This window comes from Felis catus, chromosome A1 (assembly GCF_018350175.1).
Source record: "Felis catus isolate Fca126 chromosome A1, F.catus_Fca126_mat1.0, whole genome shotgun sequence".
Classification (NCBI taxonomy): Eukaryota; Metazoa; Chordata; class Mammalia; order Carnivora; family Felidae; genus Felis; species Felis catus.
Genome location: NC_058368.1, coordinates 112,606,150 through 112,630,836, shown reverse-complemented (window position 1 = coordinate 112,630,836; position 24,687 = coordinate 112,606,150). Strand labels below are relative to the sequence as shown.

At 48.6% G+C, this 24,687-nt stretch overlaps 1 protein-coding gene and 1 long non-coding RNA gene across 3 annotated transcripts in view; one reads left to right on the top strand and one right to left on the bottom strand.

Annotated features, from left to right (window-relative positions):
- Nucleotides 1–24,687, top strand: part of TRPC7 (transient receptor potential cation channel subfamily C member 7) — a 131,114-nt gene that overhangs the window by 101,570 nt on the left and 4,857 nt on the right. The window contains exons 7-9 of one of the 2 annotated variants that reach the window (XM_045059283.1): nucleotides 13,320–13,515; nucleotides 19,023–19,244; nucleotides 19,883–19,960. In XM_045059283.1, the coding sequence (XP_044915218.1) occupies nucleotides 13,320–13,515; nucleotides 19,023–19,244; nucleotides 19,883–19,960 (496 nt within the window). Of the gene's footprint in view, nucleotides 1–13,319; nucleotides 13,516–19,022; nucleotides 19,245–19,879; nucleotides 19,961–24,687 lie in introns of both variants that reach the window. The other variant, XM_006927698.4, reaches the window with a different exon arrangement.
- The window catches only part of LOC123385926, a 28,260-nt gene continuing 11,914 nt past the window's right edge, over nucleotides 8,342–24,687 (bottom strand). Inside the window, exons 2-3 of the long non-coding RNA XR_006599212.1 lie at nucleotides 14,616–14,689; nucleotides 8,342–10,009 (exon numbers count right to left, since the gene is read on the bottom strand). This is a non-coding gene — a long non-coding RNA (uncharacterized LOC123385926). The remainder of the gene's footprint in view (nucleotides 10,010–14,615; nucleotides 14,690–24,687) is intronic.

Below are 24,687 nucleotides of genomic sequence, written 5' to 3'. Positions count from 1 at the left end.
AAATGGCTGAGCCCAGCCACTGAGGTTCCCTGAGCAATTCCCAGCTTGCAGCCCTTCTCCTGGAGAAATCACCTATCAGGGGAAGACACTTAGCGCCGAGAACCCAAACCAAGAACAACGAGCACACTGTACCCCTGAGCTCAGAATCATGGACTCGGCTGCCCGGCCCACAGGACCTACCTAGAAGGGCGGGACCCTGGTGCTGCTGAGCCACAGAAGCGGTTACTCTCTGGCACAGAGTAGTTTGTGTTTACAAAGAGCAGGTGCCTAGCCCAGGGCTGAGAAACGCACCAGAGAGATGCTTGACTCTGCCCTCAGCCCACAGCAGCCCAAGGCTCAGACAGACCAGGTTTCAGACTGAGCTCTCCTCTTCCCAGAGGAGAAGCCGGCTGCATGGCCTTGGGCAAGTGCTTAAATCCCCTGGGCCTCAGTGTCCCCAGGTCTGAAGTAAGAAGACCAAGATGACCAACCTCACAGGATTGGTATCAACAGTATCAAATGCAGGGCACGGTGTACAAGGGAGCTCCAGTGAATGGCAGTGGGGAATAAGGAAGCGGGGGAGGGTTCACTGCAAGAGCAGACACCTGGGTACTGATTTGGCTCGACAGGACCCTTTCTGAGCAGCAGCCTCGTTTACAAACTGTTGTGCAAATGAGGCCAAGTATATTATTGAATCAGCCGGACTACTTTATATGACTCCAATACTCAGTGATTAGCTGTTGCAGGAACGAAATAAGCTTGAATCACCCAAAGGCAAGTTCGCTCTAGATCCGCTAGATGTACCCACTCAGCATGGGATGTGGGGGTTATTGAACAACAGTCACGATGTCCACCAGTGAACAAAGGCTCTTAACGCTCTTTGGTCGGGCCTCGGGGTCCCTCCTGTGTTTCCAGTCTAGCACAATGCCTCGTGCACGCGGTATGGCTCACTAAATTCTTTGTGAACCAGAATGACGGAGTGAACAGGGGAAACAAAGCCAGGTTCTAGGCAGTAGAGTTATCCAAAGACTGGGGATCTGACCATGTGAACTTCTGTTCCTTTTCCCAGAAAGGACCCTGGGTATTCTGTGCAAGCCCTCTCCCTGTTCCTCACAAGGAGCCTGTACTACTGGCCCACAGTTGCTCAGAAGGTCAGTGCCAGGACACAGGAGAAAATGAAAAAGGTCAGACCTAAGAGCAGGGCTCACCTGGCCACAATTCCCAGCTAGACGCACCACCGCTAATCTCTAGAAGGAATCAGTGGGAATCAGGAAAGTCATGGGAAAAGATGAAAGCAGAAGAAAGGGGCAATGCGGTCGGCTTGTTCCATGTCCTGGGAAGCGAATGGAGACCTTCCAGACACGAGAGATCCAACCGAAGAGGACCCAGGCCCTCCAGGATGGGGAAGGGAAGAAAAGGTGTGGCAGAGGCAAGCACAGTGGAGAAAGGACAGGGAATTTATGGCCTTGGCAGTTCCTAAAATGGGATGTGCAGCTGTGAGGGCATGTGATTGAACAGGAAACAGTCAATAGAGCGGTGAAGTGGAGAAGAAAGAATGGATTTTTATAAATGTCATCTTTCACCCTTTGACTGCTCTCTAGGGTGGTTGCCCTAAGAGATCTTTGATAAGCAAAAAGCCACGTTAGGATAAATGAGATGTGCACTTTCAGGGACTCAGAACTGTGTACCAACTATGCTGGTGGTAAAGTTGAATGACCCCCTCTCAGGTGAATGTGTGCCTGTCCCCAGGCCACCCTGCCTAGCTCCAGATCTTCCCTCTAGACCTCCCACAGGCTGGGGGCTTCTCTCCTGTAGAATTTGGAGCTTGTAGGGTAAGATGGGTCCCCTCATCTGCTTCTAAAGAGTCAGAAGACTCAATCCTCCAGAAAGGAAATCTGGGCTGGAACACACTGCAGGCATCACCCCTCCCTTCGCTGGTCCCCCAGCCCCACACCTGCCATGTTCAAGGACAGCTGGGGTTCCTAAAAGCTGCTCAGAGCCCACTTTGGAAGTCAGCTATGAGGCACCAAGAGACAGCTGCCCCTTCAGAGCCCTGCTCACCCTAGGGGTGCAGTCCCAGTTTAGATCACAATAGCCAGCCCCCCCTGCATCTCACCAAGTTACAGCCTGTCCCAAGTGACAGGGCTGGGAACAAAAGGAAAGAGAGCAAAGGTTTCAGAGCCAATTGCAGACCCTCAGGCCTCAGCCCAGACCTGAACACCCCCCAAGTGTTCCAGTTCTTCCCTCCCTACCCCAAATTCCCGTTCCATCCATCCAGCAGACCTCGGTGAGGGGGTTAGAAGAAAATAGACAGACTGAACTATTTCTGCTCAGGTATGAATAAATGCACAGTAGGAACAGTCTTAAGTGAGATCAGTGGTTCTCAAACCACATAACCATCTAGGGAAACGGCTGAACTGAGGACTTCCGAGGTCCCACCCCCTAGAGACTCTAATCACAAAAGTTCCAGGGTAGGGCCCAGAAGTCTGGATTCACAAGCCAGTGGGGGGCTCTGTGAAGGTGGTCCGAGGGCTACAGGGTGACAAACGCTGACGCTATCCAACCTCATTACTCAGATGGGGACAAAGAGGCCGCTCTCAGCGGTGTGTATTTCAAAAGCAAAGGGCTTGTTCACCTCAGTAAATGTCTCATTGGTAGACTCTCAGGCTCTGCAAGTGGGATTTGTTTTTGTAAGTACGAGTCAGAATAGGTAGCCAAATCCCGTCAGCTCCGGAATCCGATCCTATGAACGCTTCGCAACGTGTCAGCCTCCGTCCAGTTCAGAACCCAGGGCACTCTCAAAGGGCTGGGTTATTTTTCTCAGTCGCTTCTGTGTCGGGGCGCCGGCTGAAGGGGAGCAGGGAGGTGAGGGCATGGGTCATTGGCTGGTGAGCTGGGCCTGTCTGTGCATGACAGATAGTGCACCTGCTGGCAGCTCATTATCTCTAAGCCGCTCCTATGAGAAACTGTGAATGACCGAAGGGGAGGAAGAGACAGCGCTCAGACAAGTTTTATGCTCTCAGAGTACAAAATCAAAGTATTCCAAGACAGGGGTCAGGAAGTAGAGACAAAGTTGAAAAAGTCGCCAGAGAGTGCTCTTCTTTAAGCAAGTCTTTAAGAAAAGTTGCTGATTCTGTTAGGAATTTTGTTCTTATTACGAACACATCTTTAACTTTATCGTGGAAGTCAGCAGGCAAAGAAGATCTGCCTTTTGAGGGGGTTGTTTTGAGATTTTCAACTTACAGACTGTATGGAAACCATGGGGTTCCAGCACTCTGGTTACAGTGTTAGAGAGACCAAAAGCCCTGGGCCCGCTGATGAAACACAGCTAGGCAAGAATGCCTACAAAAAGGGTTGGCTTGGGTCACTTAGACGTCTTAGTTGGTTAAGTGTCCAACTTCAGCTCAGGTCATGATCATCTGGTTTGTGAGTTCGAGCCCCATGTCAGGCTGTCTGCTGTCAGCGCAGAGCCCATTTCTTTGTATCCTCTGTCTCTCCTCCCCCCTTTCTGCCCCTCCCCCATGCTCTCTCTCTCTTTCTCTCAAAAATAAATATTTTTTTAAAAAAAAGGTAGGTTTCCTTGTACTCTGATTGTGACCATAGCAGGACAGGGACACAGAGAAGAACAGGAGCAATGGGGGGCAAAGAGGTGGCCCAGAGCAGGGAAGTGAAGGGCTCCCTGACACAACTCATGACTCACAATGGGCTCCTACTCTCCCCTTTGGATGAACTTGGCCTCCCCTAATTAGTTCTGATTGGACATTAAATGTGGGGCCTGCCTCCCCCCAGAAAATGAGCCAGCCTATCTTTTTTTACCAGGCTGTTGTGTAGTCAGCTTCATAGCCCAGGTGGGTTGAGACTTTTCTAGCCAAAAATAATACCTCTCCTAAGGTTATTCTGTCTCCCCAGGACTCATTTTCATGGAAGGAGTTTCAGCAGTGTAGGCAAAATCAGAAGCTTCTGTTTTCCATGACGGTTATGGAAAATTTCCACATACTATAAAGGGAGAGATTCATATGGCCACCAGGGGCAGGAGGTGCTGATTCAGCTCCCCCAGCCCCATGGGGCCACAGAATAGCCAGGTCCTCCTTCCTGGAGGGGCACTGGGGCTGGGGCAGAAGCTCCTCAAGACTCTGCCCCACATAGCCCACCGCACCCCAGAAGTGCTGTGTCACCCTGTTGCTGAACAATTCGCGACACACACATGATCTACACTCTCACTTAATCCTCACAAGACTGGACTGACACAGACACTACTACCCAAGGATAGGAGTCTGCCTGACTCCTATCCTTGACGTGAAATTCCCAAGAGTGGGATCCCCACCCCCACACCACAGCTCCAAAGTCAAGGGTGAGTCTCTGTAAAAGTTGGGTGACTTTCCTGTGGCACTAAACTCTACAGAAGATCCTACTGGATTCAGACGTACCTATTGTTGAGAACCTGAGAGCTCTACATACCTTATTTCTAAATATCTCTTGATTTCAGCTCAGGTCATGATCTCACGGTGTGAGATCAAGCCCTGCATTGGGCTCTGCACGGGTGGCACATAGCCTGCTTGGGATCCTCTCTCTCTCCATCTCTCTCTCTCTGCCCCTCCCCTGCTCACACTCTCTAGACAAACATTAAAAAAAAAAAAAAAAGACTATCCTCCTGTCCCTGAGGAGCTCATAAACAAGTGGGGAATTAAAAAAAAAAAAATAGCATCATTATTTCACCACATCAAAGGGTACTTGGGCAGCATGGTGAGGAGGAAGCACTGAACTGTGCCCAGCAGGGTCAGGGAAATGTTTATGGAGGGGGTGGCCTTGAAGGATCTTGGAGGATGACTAGGAAGTCATTCAAAGTAAAGGAGCAGAGAATTTTTGGAGAACTTCCAATAAGCAGGAGTTTGGGGAAATGAGAGATTACATAAAATAATCCAGGAGCATCCAGGTCATGAAGGACTTTACGAGTCCGGAAAGGCTGGGGCACCTGTTTGAAAGGTGCTTTGGAAGAGGTGAGACGGGAACCCCAAGATCGAGATTTTATCATGAGTGAAAACACCCACAGCCCCTCCCCTCAAGGAACTTGCCGACTGGCTGGGAAGACAGGTCACAGGAATGAGGGCATGTTTACAAAATGAGATGTCCTGAGACAAAGGACCTTAAAAGAAGGGCAGCCCCCAGGAGAGCTGAACTAGGTCCATTAGGTGGCTGCAGCAGGGAGCCATGGGAGAGAGGACAGGACCCTGACCTGGGCAGTGCCCGGGGGATGGAGAAAGGAGATGGAAAGGGACCCTGGGGAGGCAGGAGTGGAGATGTGATGACTGACTGAACATGGGGATTCTGAGGGAAGGAGGATGTTCCTTGGGTTTTGACAGTTGGAAGGCCCTAGAAGGACTTGGGGGAGGCCATCTGGAGGAGCATAGGATGGAGAGAAAGGCAAGAGCCCTGGTGGCTCAGGGGAGAGATGGGGGCTTCCACCATCCCCGGGAACCATAGCCAGCAGAGCCGAAGGCAAACACTCAGATCCAGGAAGACGCCTGGAAGTCTGTGTCCTAAGGGGTTGGAGGAAGTGTAGGGCCTTGAGAAGGAAGGCCCCATGCTCACAGCGCCAGGGGCCAAGCAGAGGCTTGCCGAAGGAGCAAAGTAGGCTCTTCAGCTAAAAATGCCATATTGTTCTTTGTAAACAGAAGAGAAGAGCCTGAGATTTCCCTGGCCCGAGGAAGAGAAAACAAAGGGAGACAGATGAGCCATACAAGCCCCGAGATGTCTAAAAAGCAGTGATGAGCCCCAGGGGGGGAGGGCCTCCTGACAGCAAAGGGTCATTGGGCCAGGAAGGATCTGGCTGCAGAGGAGGTCCTGCTGGGGCAGCAGAGGCTGGATGCTGTTGCCCACTAGTAAGGCTCGCTATAACCAAGCGCTAGGTAAGAGAAACCAGGGAAAGCCCACGTTGTGGCATCGCCGGACTGTGGCCTGCTGCCATGCACACTCTTCTGGCAGAGCCCGATGAATGTGTCTGTAGGTGGGAACCAGGAACGGAACCGGCCAGCTGGGCTTTAGAGGGGACACATTCTCCCAGGATTCCGGGTCAGTGGTGAAATCTGGGCATCTCTCATACAGAAGTGTTATGTCATAGTTTACTATATTCTGAAAGCTATAATCTCGCCTTTCATCTTTGAAATTCAAGCTAGGCATAAGGGTTTGGGGGAATAAGGGGGCTTATTATGGCCTCTGTCATGGGGGAAAAATAGTAGGAAGGTTCTGAAACTTGGCAAAGCAGGCAGCAGGGGTCACTGAATGGGGTTCGGGTCAGGCTCAGAGAGGCCGGGCATCTGGAAATGATCGTTATGTTTCAAAAAAGTAGTTTGAGTCTAATATAAGTTCTCATCTTTGCATAATTCTCCAGGAAGTGATAAAAACATAGATCTTTTCCCGGACCAGTTCAGAAGCATGGGTGCACCCATGATGGCAGCACTGTACTCTCATATGATGTTCATTTAGCCCGCTCTTCCTGCTTATTCATGACATGACATTTTAAAAGCCTGGTTGGTACCTTTAAGCTTCTGGAACAGGCTGGGAGCCCACAAGTTCATGAGCGAAAGAAAAGCTTGAGGATAGAAAGAGGATGTGCTCTCTTCCATGGCAGCTTCATAGCATATTTCCAGGCCCTGCTCCACATCTCCCATCTTGTTCTCAAACTGACCATCGCCACGTTAATGTGGAGAGAGCCCTACCTTTCTATTCACTAACACTCGATCCTAGGGTGGCAATAAGAATGATCAAATTGCCCTTCCCCAAAGCGACAGAGTGACAGGAAACGGCTGTCCATGGTTGGCTCTAGAGATACTATCAGAAGCGCTATTCCTTGGGTGGGTCTGAAGCCGGCCGGCTAAGACCAAGTCACCTCGTGCCTCGGTTTCCCCGCATTCAATCATTTATTGACAACAGGTGTTTACTGAGTCCCTCCTATGAGCCGGGGCGGGGGGTGGGGGGGAGCACATGTCTGGGCACCCATGACAGAGCAGTGTGCAAATCAGTAGGCCCTGCCCTCATGGAGGTCACACTCCTCCATGGACGGGAAAAGAAGGACAAGAGGCAAAAAAAAAAAAAAAATTAAAAAACTAAAACAGAGATAAAGAAGATCATTATAGAGTAAATGCGGAAGGCTAGGAAAGAAATAAAAACACTGCACGCAAGAGTAAGCTAGGGAGGCCTCCTTCAACAAGGGCATCAGGCCCTGTCTGAGCCCCTGACAATCAAGTTTACAGCGTGATGCCTGAGGAGAATGAGGGGCGGCCACTGGCCACTCATAGAGAAGGGGGAAGGGCCTTCCAGGCTGAGGGAACACTCTGGCTGCAGTCAGGGAACCCGCAGGGAGTCAGACTATGAGGGGCCTTGAGGCATCCTCAGTGACTGAATGGATCCTTTGAGGGAAAACCACTAAAGGGGAGGGGCAGGTTCCCACTGCTATTTTCAAAGGATTATGCGGACAGTTGATTGTAGGCTGTGCGAGACTCTCAGCCTGATGCTGGAGCCTAATGAGGTAAAGAAAGGAAGAAAAAACACATAATAACAAGATCAGTAACATTCATCGCGTATTTGTTACCTGCCAGGCAGTATTTTAATGCGCTTCACAAAGCATTTGAATTAATTCATCTAATCCTCACAACAGCCCTATGAAGGAGAAACTGTAGAGTTTTCCCATTTTACAGCTAGAAAAACAGTGGCCCAGAAAGGCTGTTATTTGGCCAGAAGCTCACATTCAAAGTCAGGTTTGCCTGACTCAGAAACTGCTTCTGACTACCTCCCCAGAGCCCTACCTGTCCTGACAGTGGGGTCAGTGCGCCACATTCTATACTAGGGTCTGGAGTTCTAAGGGTGAAGAAGACACAGCTCTGCCCTCCAGGAGCAACCAGGCCCCCAGTATGAGTAAGTCCGGGCTGCACAGGGTTTGTGGACCCCCGTTCCCTGGCACTGATTCTGGGGCCAGCCTCATCTATTTCTGGACACTCTAAATCAAACTTCTCATTTAGGACCCAGGATAAACCAAAAGGTAATTCAGGGACACAACCTTGCAGAACATGAGGGGCAAAGTTCAGACTTCCTTGGGTGTCTGCCTCTCTCCGCTCACCTTTGAGCCTGGCCTGGCAGCCCTGGGTCCCCACAACCGGGCATTAGAGAAACCCAGTGCTCGTGCAGGGTCTCTGTATACTCCAAGCTCTGTCATCCATCCTCCCAGCCTGGATGGCAGGCAGGCATCATCTCTACCTCAGCAGATCCCTAGCACAGGCCCCGCTATTGTCTTCCCAACTTGAGAAGCAGCCTTTCGGGAGCTAGTCTCCTGCTTAATTTTAGCCTGCTATGTGCAGCTTTGGGTAGATCACCGAACTGAACTGTTTGGGGGAATGGGGGGGGGGGTGCTGGGCAGAGTTCCACCGCCCGTGGGGAGGGCATCATGACATTCTGAAGAAGCGGCAATTTTCCTAACAATCTCCCCAAACCCTCGCCTTGTTGATCAGTTTGTTCTCTGAAACCCATACACAACCGCCTCTTCGGGCAACATGTTATTAAAGCCCCATTATCCAGGCGAGACAGACCTGGGAGAGAACTGATTACCATGCCCCGGCCTTCTGCCTGACAAATCAGTCCCAGCCTTCCCCCAACACACACCCCCGCACAGTGGGAGCAGGGGTGAATCACAGTCTATTCAACATCACTCACAGGCGCTTTTCCTCTGTTCCTTCATTAGGAGCACTTCTTATGCTAGGCTGGCCTATTGATTCAACGTTTCAGTCCCTTCCAATACAAGCCAAGAGTCAAATGCCACAAGACAGCCTGGGCTGGAGAAGTCAGAAAGAGGATTTGCATGAAATCAAGGGTTTGTGATGATCTTTGCAGGTAGGAAGGAAGATGGGCTTTTTCAGTGAGGTCAATAAGCACCTGAATTATTAGCTGCATTCAGCCCTGCGTGGCAGCACCGGAGGGGTTGGTGTGATGCCGGGTAAGGCCAGGCCAGCAGAGCACGCGTGCCTTCTACAGCCTTGCAGCATTCTGTCACCTAGCTGGGGTTGCTTTAGACTGGGACCTCCACAAGGACAGAAGCAAGGTCTGGGGTACACTGCCTGGCACACAGAGTTCAGTGGATATCTGGCAAATAAACGAACAAAAATAACAGCTACCATCTTTTGGACTTGCTTTATGTACGTTGCATAAGGACGTTCGGTCAATCTTCACGGCAACTGACTAATAGAGCACCTCTGTGCTCTTTCACAGATGAGCAAAGCGAGACCCAGAGAGGTTTTGTAACATGCCCGGACTCACACAGCCAGTACCTGGTGGAGCTGGGATTTGAACCCAGCCACGCACCTCTGCTCTTACTTACTACCCCTCCAGCTATGTCTGTGAAGCTTCTTGTGATGGACACAGTTGAAGGAATCTGTGACAAACTCGGTAGACAGGCAGAGTGGTTTGGAAGAGGATGTGGAACCGATGACCACTATCTCTGGGAGTAAGGAACCTCACATTTAGCCTTGAGACCAGCTGGTTGACACTAGGGGCTTTGTGTGAGACAAGGGACTTCACGGCGATTATCAGCTAAGCCAGTTCCAAGACCCTATCTTCCTGAAAGACAGCCCCCAACCTCCACAGTGACTGGCCTTCTGCCCCATGCCCTAGGTCCCCTAGCTCCTGAAAATTGTGGCTAATAATTAATACATAACTCAGAGAGCATCACAACCTCATGAAACACTGAGGCCAGCTTCCGTGCCCACGCTCTTGACACTTGTAATATACTACTGGCTCCTTTCCAAGGCCAGCCTTCTGAGAATATATTATGGTAGGTTTCCAAGGTCAAAGTAACACAGCCTTTTCCCACTCGGGGCAATGAGGACATGTTTCATTTATTTCCTGCCACATATTAAACCAGAAGATGCCGCTAGCATAGCATTTCAAGTTAACTGTGAAGCTCTACTTACCATAAAAAGCATCAAGTTTTCATAGAAGTTTCTTCCCCCGCCTTTTGCTTCCTGCTAGGATGTCTGCCATTTTCCTGTTGATTTATAAGATCTCTTTATATAAGAAAGACATCCAGTGTCTGTCACCGTATCACAGATAAAATTTCTTTTCTCACTTAGTCTTTTGCATTTCATTGTTCGTTATTATGCCTTTGTTGTATACATGTAAAGTTTTACAGGGTCAAATCTCTCCATCTTTCCCTATCTTCTGAAATGTCTCCCAGCCCAAGATTATATAAATAACAGTATTTTATTCTTTTTTTTTATTTTGTCATTTTTTAACATTGACCTCTTCGATTGCATTCAGAATTTACTTATATGGCTTGAGCTATGGGTAAAATATTGTACTGACTACCATTTAGCTAATTGCACATAATTCAGCCCCTAAGGTCCTTCCTGAAAAACAACAAGAAAATTAATCTATTCAGTTAATCCAGTTCATGTCAAGAAGGGTAAATACACAAGAAAGACCCAACAGATACCAAGGATGAATCTAGCCATTTTGGATTATTCATGCTGATGGACCCAGCTTTTCCTAAAAGGAGGTCTTTGCTATGACAACCCATTTTTCCCCATAATAGGGGGACACAGGACTAGGGACACTCCCTAAAGAGTTTATGAGAGATTGTTAAAAACGTATACTTTGGCTAAGACCCCTTCCTGCCCAGTCAGGTGCATATGTTAATGCGCTGGAGGGGGTCACTTTCATGCTGGGGTCATAGCCAGATTCCGATGCAGAGACTAATCTTTAAAATATAGAAATGAAACAGGTATGAAGATTGTCTGGAAGCCAGATAACCAAAAGGATCAGCAGTCCAAGGGGGCAGGAGTAGAATCTGATGGAGGAGGAGCTGAGCCACGAATTGGATTTAGGGATCTGTAAATATTCTTTTACTAGAACACATACCACTTAGCGGGCTAGCTCTGCCTCCTTCAGATTATTCTGTTACATAGAATGCCTAAGCGAAGGCATCAAGGATAAATCAGAGCTTAGTGGCAAAATTCATAGGAAGAAGCAAATGAGAAAAAAAAAAATACATGCTGAATCTAGGCCAGTTTCCCTAATCAAAATTCAGAAGACTTTCCCTGAATGTTCTATAATTGCCTGCTTCATTTGTGTCAGCCAAAGGTTTGCGGGGTTTTCCGAGGTAAGCAATGGAAGATGAATTTCTGTAAAGCATCTCCCAGTTGCATATGTTATCCGTTTCTTAGGACGTTCATGGTAAGTGCACAAATCCTGGACCAATGCCTGCCTGCCCAGTCCCTTGCTGAGATAGTGTGCCCTCCGGTTTTCTGCTGATCCGATTAGGAAGGGAACAACTGTCAGAGAGATCACATTCTGCCGTCTCCTTCCAGTTTGGGATTTGGGGCTCATCCACGGGTTCTCTGCCACTGTTTCCTTCCACTAGGGTGATAGCCAAAAGCTTACCTCTTAATCGAAGGCAATACCTGCATGGAATCATGCCCACACACTGAGTGCCATCTTTTCCACACAAAATGGATGCTTTATCTCACAGGAAGAATAACATCTTTCTCATAATAGCATCAGGAGCTGGGGCTCTAAAAGAATGGCCTGATACCCAGTCATTACTTCCAAACCCCTCACTAAATTCCTTCCTATTAAAAGTAAAATGAATTAAATATTCCAACCTCACAGTTTTCAAAGAAACCAGAAACAAGTGATGACAACAAAAACCCACTTCAATTTTCAGTTTTCCCACTCGGGGATGCATAGGGAATGAGTCAAACAGCTGGCTAGACGCACACATACACGTACGCCCACACGTACTCACACACAGGAGAGCTGAAAATTCATGCGAGTCAGAACTGGATTTTTAGCCCAAGGGACAAACACTAGTATTTTTGTACATCTTGTCAAATAAATACCAGTCCTTAAGAAACGCTGATATTTTTTTGAGATCTAGCTAATCCTGGCCACTGTGGGTGAGTGTTGAAAACCTGAAATGTTAAAGAGAAAAAAGAAAGTGCTTTCTCATCATGTACCTCAAAACTAGATGCACACCAGAAGAACTGCCTATAACCCTTGGGATGTTACCAGATGCACGGGTGTGTTCTAAACCACCCAACCCAAACCCAGCTTTCTCATTGGATTCTACGTTGTAAACCTCACGCGGGGACCTAGCCACGAAGTATAGACCGTGAAACATGTTTGGATCTGACTGTAAACGCTAGGGTATTCTCATAAGTTCATAGTCTCTAAAGAGTCAAAGATCAGTGTCCTAAAAGCCAGATCTTCCCCGCAATGCCCTCCAAACACATGGAATGTCAACCCTGAGTGAGCTGTAGGGTGAGGCTTAGACAGTTGCCTGGTAAATGTGAATAATACGGACACACCAAACTCCCTATTCTCGTAACTCAACTCCAGTTGAGAGGATGTGAGCTATGTGGCTGGCCTCGATATCCAGAGCCAGGGGGTGGGAAAGCGTGGTAGTTATAAGTACATGCTTTTGGAGACCTCAGATGTGCATGGGTCTGCACCCCACCTTCCGGTAGGGCGCCACTGAGAAAGGGTAAGGCTCTGAGTGCCCATGCTTCCATATGTAAATGGAGGTAGTAAGATGATCACGAGGCTTAAGTGAGCTGCTCTGTGACCAGTGCCAGGAACCGATGATGCTGCCTCTAACAGTGGACACCATCCTTCCCCCCCCCCCCATTCACGTGGGGCTGGGAGGTCTGAGAAGAGACACTCAAGAGGAGATTTTAGGAAGAATGTGCTTTCTGAGGCTGATAGCGTATAAGAACAAACATGTGCCCTGGTGTTGAATTTTAAATGTTTAATTTTTTAATTTTTAAAAATTAATTTTAAATATTTAAATGTTTAATTAGGGGCCCCTGGGTGACTCAGTCGGTAAGGCATCCGACTTCAGCTCAGGTCATGATCTTGCAGTCCATGAGTTTGAACCTCACGTGGGGCTCTGTGCTGACAGCTCAGAGCCCGGAGCCTGCTTCGGATTCTGTGTCTCCCCCTCTCTCTGCCCCTCCCATGCTCATTCTCTGTCTGTCTCTGTCTCTCAATAATAAATATGTTTTAAAAAGTGTATAAATAACTTTAAAAAAATATTTAATTACTTGCAAGATTAAAACGATACCATAGCCCAGAGTCCCAATAGATGGACTGAATGGAAAAGAAAGAGACTGCCCTTTATAATATTTTTGTCAAAGTCTTCTTAGAAATCTGAACCTGCTATTATTTCATAAGACCTGTCTCCACCAGCCAGCCCAGCCCCACACTGGGATAACCACCAAAGTCTGGGTGACGGGAACTTTTGTGCAAAGAGTGTTAGCAGATGCAGAATTGCCTGAAGAGACTGTCTTTCATTACAGGGTTGAAGAAAGTTTTAAAACCTTATTTTGGTCCATCTTTGGCTTGTCTGAAGTCATCTCGGTGGTGCTGAAATACGACCACAAATTCATCGAGAACATCGGCTACGTTCTTTACGGCGTTTATAACGTCACCATGGTGGTCGTGCTGCTCAATATGCTAATAGCCATGATCAACAACTCGTATCAGGAAATTGAGGTAAGACCAGCTAAATGAAACTGTTCTCTACCCTTTGGTTTAATTTGCGTGGCTGTTTGCCGCAGTGAGGGTAATGATATTAGAAGCTCGTGAGTTATTACGTGTGAAGCCGGAACAGCAAATGACCAGCATTCTTCCCACGGGGCTCCAAGGAGCTCTTTCGATCAACCTGCCACGTGGCAGGGTGGCCACCACACATAAAGTGGCCCAACAAGGGTGGGAAGAATCAGGGTCTTTTATGCTTCCCTCTTTCACATGTCCCCTCAGGAAAGCATGCAGGAGGCCCATGGCAAACTGGAATGACTGTATCTTTTAGCCAATACTCTCTCTGCCTCTCACGTATTATTTATTAAATGCCTACTGTATGAAATGCCTGTGCTTAGGCACTGGTGACACACAGACAACTAAGACAGTCCCTGCCCTCTAAGAACTCTGTCCTTTGAGAAAACCAGCTACGTCAGTCAACAAAGTGCAGTGTCCTGGGCCCCGCACACCCAGAGAAGTCTTACCAGGTGCACGAGATTGGCAGCAGAGAAGCATCCAGAGATGATGCGTGAAGGCCATTCGAGGACTAATACAATTTTTCCAGATAGCTAAGGGAGTGCAGAGAATGTATCAGAGGGGGCAGTTTATCAAAATCTAAAAGGCACACACCGTAAGCTAGTGATTGCAGCCTTTTTGGGAAGAGCAAGAAGTTAAAAACAAACAAATGAGCATTAATAGGAATCTAGTGAAGTGGATTATGATGCATCTGAACAGCAGGATGCTGTGTGGCTTGTAGAAAGAACCAAAATGCTCTCCCTGTATGGACGGATGGGGAAAGACCTGCAAATTATAGCACTAAGTAAAAAAAAAAAAAAAATCAAGTTGCAGGACAATGTTTGTGGTGCGCTTTCACTGTGTGAGAAAGGAAGAAAAGGGTGTCCATGCTCATTTGTAATTGGGTAAGCATTTGAAAAAGAAGCCTGTAAAAGTACCCAGACCAAGCATAGCGGGGGGATGCCTGCTGAGAGGCAGTAGCTGGGGGGCAGAAATCTTACTATTGTTTTACTTACTATAACGTAAAATAAATAAGCTAAAAATTAATGAAACACACTAACCTCTTTTGAATTGACTCAACAATTCCAGTTCGAGGAATAGATCCACGCAGAAGTACGATTTTAATAGATGTTCACTGGAGGGAAAACGTGGAGATAGCCCATCAACATCAGAGCGTTTCAATAACCTCTGATACAGTATAGACTTCAGAACACTGTATATACAAGGAGAAAAACTTGTTTGTGCTGACAAGACAAAATCTCTGTGATATTGTTAAGTGGGGAAAAAGCGCAAGTTGTAGAAAAATACAGGTAGGAAAATCTTATCTACATAACAATACGAATGCATATAAAGAAAGAGAGGGCATCTCTGCCCCTCCTCTGCTCACGCTCTGTCTCTCTCTCAAAAATAAACATTAAAAAAAAAAAAAAGAAAGAGAGAAAGAAAGAGCAGAGAAAGGTAGAGAAAAAGTAGCACATTCTTGACCCAGGGCATCCTCTGGGGAAAGGAAGAAAAGGAGAGAGATTGGAAGGGGACTGTCACATCTGCCTGGTATATGCCTGTGTACTCAAGCCTTGTATAAGACAAGTATTAGTGTATTTCTCACACAGAAAATAATTAAAGACCTCCATGCATTCGTTTGCTAGGCTGCCATAACAAAATACCACAGACTGAGGGGGTGAAACACAGAAACGATTTCTTCACAGTTCTAGAGGTTCAAAGTCCAAGAGCAAGATGTTGGCAGAGTTGGTTTTTTCCAAGGCCTCCCTCCTCAGCTTGCAGAGGGCTGCCTGCTCCTGGTGTTCTCACAGGGCCGTTCCTGTCTGTGTAAGCATCCCTGGTAACTCTACCACTCCTTAGGAAGACACCAGTCATGTTAGATCAGGACCTGCCCTAGCAATGTCATTGAACCTTACCTCTGTAAAAGCCCTGTCTCCAAATCGAGGCACGTTCTAAGGCACTGGGGTTAGGGCTTTAACATATGAATTTTAGCGGACACATTTGGTTCATAACACCCCCCCACACACACACACACAGTCCAAAACAGAGTATTCTGGACAGCAGGAACATGTGCCAAGGAGGGAAGGGTGAAACAATGTGGTATTTTGGGCCTACAGGAGGGCAGGCTGTGCAAGGAGAAGAAGGAAGAGGTAAGAGGAAGAGATGAGCCAGCATGAAGCCTAGTGTCTTCCCCACTCCCCCCGCTGCCACCCACAGGAAAATGCAGCACTGTATCCCTGGACAAACATCTTTTTTTAATGGTGTATATATTTGGTCTCTTACATGGATGACCTGTTGCTAACCAGCCCCCACCCCCACCTTCTGGGCCTCAGTTTCCCCATATGTAAGAGAAACCACATGGCACCTAGAGAATGTACAGACCTCTGTACCACTCACCCTGGGCATTGTACTCCATCCTAACAAGCACGCCATGCTTTGGTCCAAACGAATGTGGCACGTAAATCACTGTGGCTCAGTGTGGAGAGACGCCCACTAGTTGGGGGCGGGGTGGGCAGAGCCATGATGTCACGTGGGCTTGTCACGTCCAGTTACCCCAGCACCGCATTGCGTCACGGTTCACTGCAGCCCACACCTCCCCTCGGGGCTCTGCGCTTCTTCTCAGGGGAGAGCGCTTGTGCCCTCCCAGCCTGCCGGTGGTACGTGGACAAGGACCCTGAGACATAGACCGAGGCCACTAGACGCTGCCCAGTGTTCATGGTCACGCTGAACTCTGATGAGGTATAAATTTGTGAATCCCTCCACAAGCACGCTTATTTACTCAGTCAACAGATCTCGAACACCTACTCTCCAAATCCACGGACCCGCCTGCCTCTACACCTGCCATGCCCCCACCTGCCCTCCCGTGGCTGAGAGAGAGGCCTTCTCCATCCGAGCTGCCCCGCCTGCGTGCCCTGGCTCCCTGCCCTCTCTCTTGCCTCCTCAGGGGCCACCAATGCACTCATCCCTGCTCCGTGCATATCTTCGCCCTTCCTGTCAGCATTTAAATGAGACTCTGGATCTTAAAAAAAAAAAAAAAAAAAAAAAGTAACAAAAAAAATCCTCCCTCCATCCTGCTTTCCAGCTCTTTCTCTCCTGCTCTTTCCTGGCAACTTTCTCAGAAAAGCTGTTTACACTCCTCATGCCTTCTCTACTCATTAACTCCCACTCTTCTCCACCCCCACCCAACGCACACCCGACTTGGTAGAGAACTACTCACCCCCTGGAGCCCAGCTCCAATACCAGCCATCAGGCAGCCTCCCCGACCCCGGGGCCGGTTCTGGAGCCCTACACACAGCATCCTCTGCAGTTGAGCCGTTAGCACAACTCCAGGGGAAAGACCAGGGGACGAGTAGTTCAACATAATCATGTCATGGGCCAGAGCACGTAATCCACGACGGCACGGAAGGACTGTCAACCCCAGTGCATACCTAGTCTGGCCACATAGCAGGTACTCGACACGTGTCTGCTGAACGACTCAAGGCTGAACACTAGGCACTGTGTTAAGCTATGGGAATAAAAATAATACTTCCTGAGGGCGTGCTAATTTCGGACACTAAGCGGTCCTCATGTGTGACCTCAGGTAACTCTCACAATGACCTACGAGGTAAGCATCTTTTTACAGATGAGGAAACGGAGGCCCAGAGCAGCCATGCCACCATGGCTGCAGAGCTAGGGAGGAACAGAGGCAGGACTGGAACCCAGGCAGGCTCCAGACCCTTTGCTGTCGCCGCGATACCAACCTTCCTCTCAAGCCAGGTGTCCCTGTCACATCTCTCTGTCGTATAGCAGAGGCCGGGAGCAAGCCCTGGCCTCACGAAACTTCCAGTCTAAAAGACTCCAATATGATGTGTCCGATAGACCAGGGCAGCTGCTGATGCGTTCTCAGCCAAAGCAAACAAAATGGCCAAGCCTGCAGGTGATAGCCTTACAGCACGCGGTACCTCCTGGCAGCCTCATGTGGGCCCCTGCTAGGCTCAACATCCTGAGAAGTATACCAAGTGTCTGTGAGGAGAGGAACCCACCCCTCACGGAGCACATACTCGATGCCAATCTCAGGGCTACGTGAGGGAGGCGGCATTATCTCCCTCTACTGACGGAGCTCTTGCTGAGGTCCTGCAGCTAGTATGGATGGGCTTGTGGGCCCAGGTCCATGTGACTCCAAATTCCATGCCTCTTTCCTACTCTCGGACTGCCCCACTAGGACAGAGGCCCAAAGAGCCTGCCTATAAAATACAATAAAAATAAACAAATAAATAAATGAAAACACCTGCTACTTCTTGGAGGGCCCACTCAGCATTCCGGGATTGACACCAAGTCAGAATCGATCTGGGGGTCAAAACTACCTCCACCACCAGACAGCACGGCCAGACTGCCTCCTGCTAACTCCAGTCAGGTCTGTTTCTCTTGAATTACATATGCAGAATCTCTCAACATCCTCTGTGGCAGCACTTCGACCGGTAAGCCATATGGTTTCTAGTAAGTACACAGCAGTACAATACAACATGGGAGATGTTCACCACCTGTGTCTGCTGAGTACTTGAAACGTGGCTGGTCCAAATTGACATGTGCTATAAGTACAAAATATACAATGATTGCAAAGACTCAATATGAAATAAAAATGTGCACTACCTCAGTAAGAATTTTTATAATGATTACCTGCTGAAGGGGTTACATTTTGGATCTGCCGGATCAAATAAAATGTATTGCTGAAATTAATTTCACCTGTTCCATTTTACTTTTTATAATGTGCCTACTAGAAAATTTAAATTTAATTAGGGGGTTCACCTTCGTGGCTCAGTATTATATTTCCACTGGGCAGCAATGCTCCAAAATATTAATACCTTGATGCTGTGGTGGACTGTGAATCCAGCAGAGCTCTAAATGTTAAAGGATAATGAGATTGAGTGGCAGTAGAAAAGTTCTCTGGTTAGTGGCAAGTTGGATAATGTTTGTGAAAATTCCCAGTGGAGAGTCAAGGAGGTATGAAGAGGCTGAGGTTTTCAGCGCTAAGTCCTGAGGAGTTAGGCAGAGATTGTTAGGAATAACTAATTTCACATGGTTTTAGCAAGAGCAAATGCCCCATCTTGCGTCTTTGTAAAGAAGGAGAACATCCACAGATATATCAGTCAGAGTCCTGTTTAGAAATCTGCCGTCACCAGTTCATGAGATCAAGCCCCACACTGGTCTCTGTGCTGACAGTGGGGAGCCTGCTTGGGATTCTATCCCTCTGTCTCAAAATAAATAAACTTGAAAGAGAGAAACAGAAAGGAAAGGATGGGAAGAAGAAAAGGAATAAAGAGAGAGAGAGAGAGAGAGAGAGAAAGAAGGGAGAAAGAGAAAGAAAGGGAAGAAGGAAAGGAAGAAAGGAATCTGCTGTCATAATGTGTAGACTGCATCCCCACTCGTCACACTGAACTCTGATGTGAAATCGTGCCCTTTGATGTTGTGTCGTTTCCCTCGTCCCACAGGAGGACGCAGATGTGGAGTGGAAATTTGCCAGGGCAAAGCTCTGGCTGTCTTACTTTGATGAAGGAAGAACTCTACCTGCTCCTTTCAATCTTGTGCCAAGTCCTAAATCATTTTATTATCTCATAATGAGAATCAAGATGTGCCTCATAAAACTCTGCAAATCTAAGGCCAAAAGCTGTGAAAATGACCTTGAAATGGGCATGCTGAATTCCAAATTCAGGGTAGGTAGCGCGGGGTTTATGGGGCAAGAGAAGGTCGCAGGAGGGGGAGGCGGAAGGTGTGTGTGCTTGATCGGCGCTGGTGCCCCTGAGATGAGGGAAGTCAGAGAGGGGCCCGCGCTGTTCAGAACAGGCTGGCACAGCAGCACAGAGAATGCCCGTGGCGGCTGCCCTTCTCCCCACAGCGCCCTGCAGATGTGCCCCGCAGGGGCTGAGCAAGCTGCCTTGCTGAGCTGTGCTCCCACAGAGGGAGCGCCTTAGAGGGTCCCAGGGAGCAACAGCTCTTCCCAAAATTGGGAAGAGAATGATCCCTGGAAGAAAGCTTCCCTGCCATTATCTCCCCCTCCTGGAGACTCTCAATGTTTACTAGCATATTAAAATCTCTGAGAAATCCTGGAGCAAAGACACCCCCTGCGGCTTTAACTCAGTGCTTCCCAAAGTTGACCCAACTATATTCCGTAAGCTGTTGTCATCCTACAGAACTCAAGTCCCAAGAACAGTGTTCCAGGCAACCTAGTAGCAGTGGGCATATCAGCTTCTTTTTAGACACAGCCTCATATATGGGTGTCATATGTGTTATTTGAACATACGTGTGTATGTATTATTTATTATGTATTTGTTCTTTCTTTCCCTCCCAGAAGACTCGCTACCAGGCTGGCACAAGGAATTCTGAAAACCTAACAGCAAATAACAGTTTCAGCAAGCCCACCAGATACCAGGTAACCACACCTCTCCCAGGTACGGGGAGAAGTGGACTCCATCCAGACATGGATTTAGCGACATGGCTGTCAGCCCCCCCAGAACACAGCTTCATTTCTCCCTTCATTCAGCAAATATGCATTTGAGTGGCAGCTCCATGAGAGGCACTGCGCTACTCACTGGGGACGAGGACAAGGCTCCTATCATAGCGGCACTTCCAGCCCAGTGAGGGATGGACACAAGGAACAAGCAAACACACAAGTAAATATGTAACTTCAATTTGATAAAAGTAGAAAGAAGAAAACAATCTGGTGCGAAAACAGAGGGGAAAAAAAGGGAGCCCCTGCTTTGGTGTAGTTATCAGAGGAGGCATCTTCAAGGACAGGACACTTAGCTAAGACCTCATAGTTAAGGAGGCAGGCATGGGGGGCCTCCCAAGCACAGGAAAGGCATCAGCAAAAGCCAGAGTGGGGAGACGCGGGCGCCTGGGTGGCTCAGACGGTTAAGCGTCCAATGCTTGCTTTCAGCTCAGTTCGTGATCTCACGATTCATGGGTTCGAGCCCTGCATTGGGCTCTGTGCTTGCAACACAGAGCCTGGAATTCTCTCTCTCCTCTTTCTGCCCCTCTCCACTTGCTCGCTCTCTCTTGAAATAAACAAAAATAAACTTAAAAAAAAAGCCAGAGGAGAGAAGCTTGGCAAGTCCAGAGCAGCTGGAGCTCAGTAGGCAGGGGCCAGTCATCCAGGTGCAAGGGAGGGGGGCTTGGACTGGCTGTGAGTAGGGTGATGGAGGAAAGTAGACAGATTCAGTCTATGTTCCGGACATACAGGCAATGGGACCTGAAGCGTATCTGCAGGGATGGGGGGGTATCCCGCGTGACTCCCAGCCATCTGTCTTAAGCAACCAGGTGGACACAGGGGCCACCTGACCTAAGACCACCAGCCTGCCCAAGTCTGTTCTCATACATAAACCTTAGAAGACTTTGTATGCTTGCAACCCCTTGCACCGCTTTTGGAAATTAACGCCACATCTCTGTATCTGTTTGAATCAGCCCATGAGCCAGTGATAAATGCTAACTACAGGTTATTGATTATAAAAGTACAGGCCATTCTTTTCCTGTCCTCCCCTTCTCAGAGATCAGCAGTTTTATCCATGCTGATCAGTTCTTATCAGAGGTAAATTTGAAGCTGTCCTGAGCATTCCCAGGGCCGAGGAGCTATGTCCCTGGCCCACCATCCCAGAGGGAGCAATTAGACTTCGACATAGCATCTTCCAGCCACAGATCTCTAATTGTATCTCCACCCATATTTCAGAGCCAGCTGTGCAGGTAGGAGGATTTAAGGGCACAATTAAGAAATGGTTCATCCTTCAAAGTACTTACAGTTTTATGAGATGACACGGGCTAAAAACTGGAAATGGGCAAATCTTATATTTAATCGTGTACAAAATTGGGCCTGACCAGTTTGATCTTCTTTGAGTTATTTTACGGGACCAACCCTTTGGTCAGTGGAAGGATTTTTATTTCCCAGCTTCTCAGAGAAAAGTATAGATTATCTGTGCCCCAAAAGAGATAGAAAACCCTAATGGGTTAGGGTTAAATCTCTGATGGGTTTCGGGCAGAATCAGCTGCAGAGATAAAGGAAGACTGATTACCTGGTGAGACGTCCTGTACCCAGAATGAATCCTTTATGAGCAAGACTGTTTTCAAAAGCAGCCTCAGAGAGATCTCGTTCCCGTCTTCCCTCATCACTGGTTGAGTCCCTGCTGCTTTCAATGTCCCCAAGAGCTTCCTGCTCGGGATTACAGAGATTGGTGGTATCCACCTTTGGGCTCCTGATGACCTTGGACAGCTTGCTCATCCTGTATTTTGTGAATCCACCAAGAAAAGCCCGGGGCTACTTATTCAAACAGTTTTCACAGAAAAGAAGAAAGGAAAACCAGGGCCAGTGAGCATCAGAGGGACGGGGCTGGGAGGCAAGCAAAGGGGAACAGAGAGCACTTTGCATTTGCACATGCACCCTTTGCTCAGCCCTGCAAGGTGCAGTCGCGTCACCTTCCTGAGCCATCATCTGCTCAGACAGGAGGAGTGAAGCAAGACACGGCACGAAGGACACAGGGGCAGAGGCCAGACACTAGCCTGGATGTAATCTCACCATATGCTGGTGAGAGAGGCAGTATCTCTAAACCCATTTATCAGATGAGACAACTAAGGCTCAGTGGTAAAGGTCCCACAGCTAGGTGAACTATGTGACTCACAATGGCACCCCTCCATTACTACATCACGCTTCCTAGGTGCCCAGGCCTTGCTGAGAACCTGTCCTGCCTGCCAGCAGCCATCTGTGGAGGGGTGAAGGGGAGGAGGCAAGGTAGAGGAGGAGGTTCTCGCATGAAAGATTGGGGCAGGGGTCTGACAAAGCCTCTTTTGTGTTCTTGGGCCCGCTGGTAGACTTCCAAGTTGCACTGCTTTCTTCCCAAAGCAACTGCCAAAGGTGCAGAGATCAGAAGGAGCCCAAGTACACTTCCTCTTTCTTACCGTCCCAGCCGCACCCAGAGCAGGCACCTCGCTGAGGACGTGTGCTGTCCGTGTCTTACACGGTCATGGTTCAGAGTCATTCTGTAGCATTCCCAATAAGACAAAAGCCCCGTCGTTCATACACATGGGGTTTTTAAACTCACTGCCTTTGTGTCTCTTCAGCAGATCCGCTTGAGTGTTCAAACTTAGTCCTTGAGGTGTTTCCATTAAGCGTGTCAATCCCTCGACTTCTGGGGGGTTCTCTGTTGTAGGGAAGGCAGTGGCTCGCTGTGCTGTAACTTAGGCATCCAGGCTTCTGATTGCTAGACTAGCCCCTTGCTTTTGCAATGTTTTGTTTTGGTTTTTCTCCCATCTGGGCTCCTATGGACCTAAACAGTGACACAAAACCAAGATACCGGAAAGGGGGTCAGAGTGTGCCTCCTGCCAAAGTGACTCTGTGACCCGTAACACCATCCAGGGTGTCTGTCTGCTGGGGTGTGTGCAGGCACAGACACTCACACTCTGAGAGGTACGTTTCCATCACAGGCAAAGCAAACAAGCCGCATCCCAAATGAACCGCAGAATCCAGGTGGCGCAGTCTGTAAGTCAAGCAAACCCCAGGGTTTGTGATGCAAGCCCTTCCCCAAACCAGTGGGGACTCCTCTTGTCCATGTTCTGGGTCCTCTTCTAGATCGCGCTTGAATAACTGACATGTCCTAGGATCCATTTTGCCCCTCTCTTCCAAGTGTCCCTCGATTTCTCTTTTCCTGGGTGGCACCACTGCTTCCTCCTGGATTCTGCTTCGTGTACCATCTTCGACGCACCGTATATGTGCCCTTCGTTTACATCTTTAACTGCCCTGGCTGTGCTGTGCAGAGACATGTCTCTTCTGCAGAAAGGCTTTCTGTTTCCCCAGCACCAGCAGCATGGAGAGGCCATCTGGGCCCCAGGAATGTGGGGGGAGGGGGGCGGAGAATTGTGTGGCTCCTTCCCTGGATGTGGGTCTCCGTGTCATAACCCTTCTGACCTACTGTCCATCTCCTTCGCATCCCCTCAAGTGTCATGGCACTACATATACTCATCCCCAGCACTTGCTAAGGGCAGGAGGGCAAGGTGGGCAGAGTCATCACTGACCGGGACTCATTAACTTGGGCAAAGTTTATTATCTTCTTGAAGTGAAAGAACTCTGTGAAAGAGAGCAAGGAGACATCTCAAACCCCACAGCAAAGGAACATTCTTTTTCCCCCTACACAGCGAAGGAGGGGAGACTTTTGGTGTCCATCTTCCCTGAAAACAGATCTCCTCTGTAGCATCCGCATTACATAGATGGGCACCTTCTAACCACTTTGGCGTTTCTGGGGATAAGCCTGGCATGTCATTCCTGCATACCCCAGGCTGTCTAACAGGTACACCCCAAAGGGGAAACCAGGTGCTTATCAGGACACAGGGTCTAAGCAGTTGCTCAGCAGGTCATACTGTTCTCCTTTTGGGTACCTGTCACTCCTGAGTGTGCAGTGGGGGTGGGAGGAAGGTTAAAGGGTCCCCGCCTGTCTGCAATGTTCAAGAGATTCTGCTTCCATATTAAGCCTCTGTAATCCTGATGCGTGGTGAGAGGCTTAATAACAAGCATTTGCTTCTCTCCCCTTGGAGCCACAGATGTGCAAACCTTAGGTCGTTATGCCGGCCAGTGATCAACAGTGGGCCATGAGCGTTCATGACAATGACATACCGATGACCTTCTTCCCCAAGGGCAGCAATATTTTTCATTCAAATATCCCAAGGGGTAACAACTGAACGAAGCCATCAATCCTCCAAAATCTGGCTGAGGCTTCCTCCTGCCTAGAACACTGTTGTTTTAAAGATCAAATGGGTACCTGAAAGCAGCCCAAAACCCCACCGACCAGTGGGAGCCAGTTTCCTGCATGTCATCCCCCAAAGTGTCATGCACGTAACCTTTTCCTGAAGGGTAGAAGAAGCCCCAGCTTTGGTTTCCATTTTGGTTGAATCTCGCCTCTGGGCTGTATGACCCAGGAGAAGTCCCCTGGCTCCACAAGCCTTGGTGTCCTCATCTATGAATGGAGACAACCTCTCCGATCTCACTGGGTTTCTGGGAGGATTCAGCAGGGCCATTTTGTCAAGGAGGCTAAGGGGACTCCTGGTCTGTAGGAGATACTCACTACGTCTGTTTCTTTGTTTCTTTTTCACCCCTTCCTTCTCCCCTCCTCCCAGAGGGCC